The following is a 7,973-nucleotide window of genomic DNA, read 5'->3' on the forward strand; positions in this document are numbered from 1 at the left end:
CCTGCAGCCCCCACAGCGCGCCCTCCAGCCGCTGCACCGCGCCCGCCAGCGCCAGCAGCGCGTCCGACTGGTTCTGCAGCACGTCCTGCGCCTTCCACACTTGCTCCGCCAGGTCCGCCTGCAGCGGAGCCTGCAGCAGCCGCAGCTGCAAGTCCCGGAGGCTCTCGTTCAGCCGGTTCACGTTCCGAGTCAGGGCCTTCAGGTCGTCGGGGGCGCTCCGGGGCCTGGACACTGCGGGGAGAAGGGAGGGGGAGATGAGCGCCAGGCCAGCGGAGGGCAGAGGTGGCCGCGGCCGGGTGCTTTGCTAGACCGCGGGCTCTGGGCTCCGCCCGAGGTCCCCAAGCCGCGCCGGCCCCTGGACTCCCCCGGGCGGGTCCGCCTGGGTGGGTCCCCCTGCAGAAACCGTGGTTGGCCCAGGCTTTGGCTTTTTTCGGAGTCCCAGATCCTTCCGGGTACAGACCAGCCTGGCCACCCTGCACCCCCCCAGCCGGGATGTGTGAGGGTAACGCGCCTGACACCCCGGTGGTTGCCTGTGGAACGTGCAGGCTGTCTGGCAGCTTCGCGTGGCCCTCACCGGATCCTCTGAACTTTAGGAGGCCGCCTCCACCGTGCTCCCCTCCAGCGGAAGCAGTGGGCCGCTGCCGTTTGTGAATTCTCATTTTAAAGTTGTGAGTGGCAACGGGAACAGCAACTGCTCACTGTCAGCCCAGCGCCGCGTCCAGGCTGCTCAGCCCCGGCGCGCGGAGGTGACCACGGCGGTCACGCCTGGCCGTCAGCGCCTCTCTCAGAACCACCAGCTCTCAGGCCTCTTCTCTGGCTCTCAGAAAGCGAAGCTTGCCCTGATGGGGAAGGCTGGAAACCACCCTGCCCGGGGAGTTCTGTGGGTCTGTTACGGTGGTTCACTGCACAGCGGCATCAGCTAAGTCCAGAGGAGACGAGGTCTCAGTCCCCGGCGTCCAGCGGCTCTAGCTTACTGGCTCTCTGTCCTCCACACACAGGCACATCCCGGTTTTACAATGCGCATCCTGGGGTTATTTTTTTAACCTAGTCATAGTAGTTGTTATTATTCATGTTTATGCAGACAGCTCACTTAATCTCCCTGCCTGATGTATCTACTTTTAATGTGCTTTAATTATTCCACATAGTAATAATTATGTTAGTTTAATTTTATAAGCCTCTTCCCATCTTTCTCTCTGGTTTTATGATTAGAATGCATTATAACTGATCCACCCTCCTACTGCTGAATATTTTTTATCAACCATGGTAAATAAATGCAGAAACTTTGCGAATTTTCTTAATACTAAATCCCCAATGATTGGATTTCTAGGTGAAAAGATGTAGATATATATATATATATTTTAAGATTTATGCTTACAGAGCTGGGGTACAGGCCAGAGGTGCAGGGGGTGAGAGGCTTCACCAAGACAGAGTGGGGAGCAGTCGTCAGGCCGACTGACGAAGTACACTACTGAGGGGGGAAGCAGGCGGCCAGGAGAGGTCTGCCGCGCCCTGTGGGTCACCTCCGGGGCGGGGATCGAACTTGCAGTGAAGCGGCTGCAGGCAGCTTGCAGTGCTGCGTCCTAACCTGTTGAGCTATCGGGGGGGGGGGCGATAATTTTTATGATTCTTGCAAAGTCCCGTCAAATCATTTAAAAAAAAAAAGTGATACTGATTGACAGCTACATTGCAGATTTGACATCTAGTGTTTCTGTGTGACCTTAGCCACTGAACATTACTAAGGTTATGTTGTTAAATTTCACAGATATGAAACAGACCCTTGTTACTGGTTTTTATGTCAGTATACTTGCATCACCTCAGGAAACTTTTCAGGCAAGGTATTGCCTCAGGACTAAAACAGACATTTCAGCTGCCGCGTTGACGAGATGTTTCGAGGGTGAATACTCAGGGCATCCAGTTGCGCTGTAGCCTGGTGCAGCCTCCCTTTCTCGGGGTCACTTGCCCACCCCAGAGATGAATGACCTCCTTTCAGCAGTCACAGTGTGTTCTCCGCTCTCACACCACCGCCACCACCCTCTCCCTCATGTAACTCCTTCCAGATGTTTGCTGTCCTTAGCAGGGAACAATTCTTCCTTGAGTGTGACTCTCTTAATTCATGTTTATGCAAGTGGCTCATTTATCTCTCTGCCTGGCGTGTCTACTTTTAATGTGCTTGAGTTATTCTTCAACTTTTGTGCTTTCACAAAGAGAAATCAATCATAGAGTGACAGCCAGCACTGGCCTTTCCCTGGTGTTACTGTGTGCCAGGCAAGCTGTGTGCCAAGAGGACAGCCCAGGAAACCACGCCCAGTCCCCCAGAGGCTGCACAGGTCACTCCCCCTCCCCCCCTCAAAGGCCAGTCAACTTAGAGATGGATGGAAGCATGGCCCAGCTGCCCCCACCAGGGACCTCTGGTCACCTACGTTTACTCCTGTGGAAAACATAAGGGCCTGTAAGTGAAAAGGTTGCCCCGGGACCAGGATCAAGTGGGTGTTCTTCCTAGAACGCCTCGCCTCTCCTTCCTTGACTCCTTGTCTCAACCATCCTTCCAGCCACACCTCTTCCAGGAAGCCCTCCGGAGCCTTCTGTACTCCCAGTTGTATCAAGAGTTCGCTTCTGCCTCCTCTAGGCTAACAGTCACCATCCGACACAAGGTCAAGAGCTAGTGATAGCTGCTGGCCTGTCCCATCACCCCAAGATCCCGGGGAGGCAGGGTTCCTTATCCTCTGTAGACAGTGGGTGCCTGTTCAAAGGACTGAGCGTACAAAGTGCTGGGAGAATTGAAAGCAAAAGCACCATTTCTTTCAGTGTAACTTAGAATTGGGGTATCACGGTGGGTTCAGCAGTGCCCCTCCCCCATGATTCACGTCCCTGTGGGGCCTCCGAATGTGACCTCATTATGAGTCATGCCTCTGCAGCTGGGATTAGCGAGGATGACGTCACTCACCAGGGTGCCTGCAGTTCTTATAAAGGGGGGACCCAGGACACCGGTGGAGAGGGCGAGCTGCCCCTGCCTCCCAGGATCCGCCTCGCAGGAACCACCAGCCCTGACTGACATCTGTAAAACCTCAGGCCACGCCAAGCAGCACCCCCTCCCTCAGCACACGCCAGCTCTCTCCCCAGCCCCCCAACTCTGGCTCTTTGCGTCTTCACCTCTGTGCTCCCCACGGACACCCACGCGTGTGGATTTCAGGCACCGTTTGTGCGTCGTGCAGGGTCACCCGGTAGGTGGTGTGTGGGTTGTGCGTGGAGCTTGCGGGGGCCCAGGGGCGAGACAGCGGTCACGTCCCGAGGGAGAAAACCACACAGGACAGGATCCGCTTCGAAGCTCCTCTCCCATGTTTCCAAATGTCCTCTGGGAGAGCCCCCGGCCCAGGGCTGTCGGGAGCAGCTGCTGGGCGCGTCCCAGTGAGCCCTCTTCGGCTGTGGGCGCGGCAGTCTCTGGTTCTGGGGGTTGGTGTCGGTGGTGGGGAGCAGGACAGGGCGGGGCTGGCGGCCGAGCAGTTGATGCAGAGGGCCGTGCTGGGGCCCCACCGAGAAGGGGGGTGGGCAAGGGGCGGCTCCGGGAGCTGGAGGGGGAGAGGGAAACGGCTTGAGTACTGAGCGCGGGCCCAGCCCCGTGGAGTCCAAACTGTGGGCGACCTACCCCGAAGCCACCTGCGGGGCCACCCTGTAGCTGACGGGGTCGCACTCACAGGGCCCCGTGGGGCCAGTGGTGGCAGGGTCACCGCTAAGCGGCGCCAAGCGGCGGTGCAGGTCTCGCCTGGGCAGGACTCCACGCTGGGTGGCGGCTGCGCTGAGCCCGTCTGCCCCTCGACACCCCGAGCGCAGGCTGCCCGCTCCCCCGCCCCGCCCCTGTCAAGATGGGAGTTGGGGGCCCGCTCCAGCAGACCCCCTCTTGTCTTCACGGTGGGAAGACACCCAGACATGCCCAGGGTGGTGGGGGCGGTGTCACACGGCAACGTCATCGGCAGGTGTGGGGAGAAAGGCGCCTCTGCTTGGGGTCCGCAGCTGCACCTGGACTCCCAAGTTCTGGGGGCGCCTGGGCAGGCAAGCCCCCGACACGCAGGTGTCGTGCCGTTGGGTCTCAGTTTTGGTCTGCTTCCTTTCTTATTGTTTGGTGCTTAAGCCATTCTCCTGGATGTGTTTCTTAAAGCACAGCGCGCGGTGTGAGTCCTGTGGCAGCGTCTCATGCCCGGGGGCCAAGGCCCGGCCCTCACGCGGCTTCCCGTGTGTGCCTGCGTCCTCGTCTCCTCTGTGGGGCGCAAGTCCTGGTGGACGGGCGCAGCCAGTGACCTCGCTGTGCTGTGAAGGCCTCGCCCACAAGGACAGTCACGGTCTGAGGTCCTAGGCTTCGGCCTGGCAGCTTAGAAGAGGTGACTCGAGGCACAGCGGTGGGCCGTGGGGCCATTCCTGGCGGTGACTGGGAGGCAGGTGGGGTGGGCAGAAAAGGAGCACTCAGTGGCCTGAAACACGCTTGCCCTGGCGCACCCGACGGCCACCCCCGGGCCCTGCACCTTCCTGCTTCGGCTCTGCTCTGTCCCCGCGGTGGCCACACCTACTGACCCTTTCATGAAAGAATACAGACAGGCTCACCGCCCAGCCTGGCGAGGAGAGCCGGAGCTTGCCCCCGGCGGCAGCCTGGTCTACGGCGACTCAGCAGGGGTGGCCTCGGCCCACCCCGCACAGCCACCCGCTGGCCCACGGGCCGCCTCGCCTCTCCAGGCTGCCTCCAGCCCCGTCCCGCGAGGCTCCGCTCCGCAGCCAGCGAGGAGGCCGCCACACTCCTCTGTTTCCGTCTGCTGGACAATCTGTTCCATAATTGCTTGTTTTCAAATAGCTCAGCAGGTCCCTGGGGCTCCACATGGCTTTGGGCGGGGGCAGTGGAGCTCTTCCCGCTGGCTGTGGGCGCAGCTCCACGCTGCCTCCCTGGCGAGCCCGGGAGGATCCTCGCTCGGAGCAAGTCGGGGCCAGACTCAGGGCTTCCTCTGTCAGATCCCGCGGGCTGCAGTGCGCCCAGGGGCTCCATGCGTCTTCAGAAGGCGGCGCAGGCGCCGTGAGGCCAGAGGTGCTTCGCCCTGAACGCGGCCTTAATTAGTTGCTCCTCCTGTTCAGACGAGGAAATGAAGGCCGAGGAAAGTGGCGCGAAACGGCGCCGGCCCTCTGGGCCGTGGGGGCAGACGCGCCGAGCGCTCACGTGTCTCCCGCCCTGCGCCGCAGGGCTGCGAGAAGGCCCAGCCGCGCCCCCCAAACCCCCCGCCCCTCTTCCTTCCTCCTCGCCTGTCTTTTAGCCCCTCCCCCCACCCGCAACGCAGAGCACTGACCGCCAGTACTGACCGCGGGGTGCGCATGGCAGCTCTGGGACTCTCGTCCGTTCTCCCGCCCGCTCCCTCGCGCCCCCCTTCTCCCTTTCCTTTCAAGTGACTCTCCTGATAATCGCACAAGAGCATTTCCACGCAAACAGGTGGAGCGTTTCGATGAAAAGAGTAAGAGTCATTCTGAAGGGGCTTGGCCCCTTCAGAACGAGTGTCCCCGTGCGAGGTAGGGGCTCTTTAGGGTAGCAAACATGGTCAGCGCTGCAGAGAGTCACATGGAAGGGTGCCGCGGTCCATCACATCGTGGAGTCATGTGGGCTCAGCGCCCTTTCTGCCGAGGGGAAAACATGTCATGACGACGTGTCATCGCCACAGCAAGGGAGCCCTGCGCATCTCTTGTCTACAGCCTTACAGAAACCGAGAGCTTTGCGTGACGCGTAGATTACAGAAAGGAAATGGATGCTAGAATTCCAGAGACGCTTAAGAATGGGCTCCTTGGCTATACATCAGAAAGGAAGGGATACTAAGCTCAGCATCCTGACCGCTCGTTGCTTACGGACACGGGGATTCGTCTTAGAGCCTCCCCGTTTTGATCCCAAACAAATTACCAACGTCCCTAGCTGGGGTTTCCGCGAAGACTAGAGAAAAGGGTAAACGCGGCCGGGCCTTTGTCTCGGTGCCGCGAGACTGGTGCAGCCCTTCTCTCGGGGAGGCCACACACAGGAGCGAGGAAGGCCAGTCGGTGACAGACCCTCTCCGAAGGCCAGGCTGGTTGTCGCGCGGACCCGCGCCCCAGCTCGGCGCTGATGTTCTCCATGGACATTCAAGCTGTTGTCGAGAGCTTTGCAGTTCACAAAGCGCCGGACCCTCGACCAGCCCGGACCCGTTCTATCTGGCACAGAACTGAGGGGGATGGGCTTCCTGCCAGCAGGTGCCAGCCAGGCCTGCACTGAGACCCGCCCTGCGCTCTTAAACGAGAGAGCGTCCTGTGTGCGTCTGGCCCTCCCCTCCCTAGGGTCTCTCCCGTCACCTGAACACGCTCCCTCTTCGCCCCCGGGGCCCCCCGTGGCTCCCCATGACCTGGCAATCATTTGGAATTTTCCAAAGGGATCCAGAGCACTGGGGCCTCTTCTCGTGACCAGCCCGAAGGGGGCCCGTGGGTCCACCCTGAGGGGCCCTGGCCCTGCAGTGGAGGGTCCACTCTGGCCATCCTCCGCCTAGTGACTGTCCTCAGGCTGCCCCTGAATTGCTGTCGCCTTGGTTGACGCTGTCGTCGGGTCCCCAGGCGTCTGGTCGAGCCGCGTGCCTGCGTCATCAGGGACACTCCCAGCCGTGACCCTCCCCTCGCTGCGTCACCACCACCCCGCTTTGCCCCCAGGACCGCAGGCGCCGAGATGCGAGGAATTGGCGGACTTGGCTTATCTCCTGCTCTTTGTGCACACCCAGACCCCGGAAAAGGGTCACCTTCCTTCCCCTGCCCACTGTACCCCTATGAACATTTGCAGATTGGGGTGGGCAGCCGAGTTCACTTATTGCTGAGCTCAGACAGAAAACCTTGTTTGCAGACGCCCTCGAGAGCCCCCTCTCTGCACAGTTGCACGGCCTCGTGCTCGAACATTCTCACTGCAGTCCCGGCTTCTCTCTGAGGGTCAGGCGCATTTTGGGCTCGGATTCTGCATTCCTTTGAATTGAATGCATATCTTTGTGGACCACAAGGATAAACATGCTCTCTTGGACTGAACGGCAGTCAACAAAATTTATCAGGCTTGCACAATGTGTAAAGTAGAGAGATCAACAGCAACTAAGTTAAGATGTGACTGTCGACGGTAGGCCTTGGGGAGAGAAGAATTAGGTCTTGCACTTCCTTGGTGACCCCAAAGCATCCGAGGGAGTGGGCATATGCTAAGTGCTTATAACATCTGCTGGTGCCACATAGGTGAACAGAGAAAAGGCTGAGTCATCTCTCCCTTAAGAGCTGATACAACGAACAATCAAATGAATGCAGAACTTTGTGCACTGATTAGTTAGCAGTGAGATGCAAAAGAAAACAAAACATGAAATCACTCTAAGGTTAAAGGGGCCAGTGTTACTGGTACATCGGGCTGGCAAGAGCCCAGTGCAAATGTGCGTGTTTATACACTCCTGCTGACAGTGTGAAATGCATCTGGAAAGCAGTTTGGCAAAATGTATCAACAATCATAAAAATGGTCCTAGGCATTGGCCAATAATCTCACCCCTGGGAGTTCACCCTACGAATAGCCAAAAGAAGAAATGCCATACACAAAGAAATGCATTGCACTCTCAGCTGTGGCAGTGAAGAACTGGAGACTCACGAATGAGCCATTCGTGAATAATGAAATCACAGACATCGTCTAGTTGGGCTTTGATAAAACTCTAAACACCAGGGGTTTACTCTGGAACAGTGTGGAAAATGCAGCCGCCACCCTGTTCAGCAAAGATACACACAAACACGCACACAAGGATTTTAAGAAAGCTAAAATTGTTGAAAATAATTGATTTTAGAGTGGCAGAATTATGCGTGGTTTTGATTGTTTCCTGACAGGGGGTTGTGTTTGAACAATACAAAGAATTTACAGTAAATACCTGTTGAATGAAGGTGGAAAGGGTTGCATTACTGGTTAAACTGTGTGTCCCCCCCCC

At 58.2% G+C, this 7,973-nt stretch overlaps 1 protein-coding gene across 1 annotated transcript in view; it reads right to left on the reverse strand.

The window, feature by feature from the left end:
* Window positions 1-7,973, reverse strand: part of SCARA5 (scavenger receptor class A, member 5) — a 49,198-nt gene that overhangs the window by 18,180 nt on the left and 23,045 nt on the right. Inside the window, exon 4 of the mRNA XM_004682532.2 lies at window positions 6-231. Within this exon, the coding sequence (XP_004682589.1) occupies window positions 6-231 (226 nt within the window). The remainder of the gene's footprint in view (window positions 1-5; window positions 232-7,973) is intronic.

Source organism: Condylura cristata, unplaced genomic scaffold (assembly GCF_000260355.1).
Source record: "Condylura cristata isolate star-nosed mole 26May11 unplaced genomic scaffold, ConCri1.0 scaffold00014, whole genome shotgun sequence".
Lineage (NCBI taxonomy): Eukaryota > Metazoa > Chordata > Mammalia > Eulipotyphla > Talpidae > Condylura > Condylura cristata.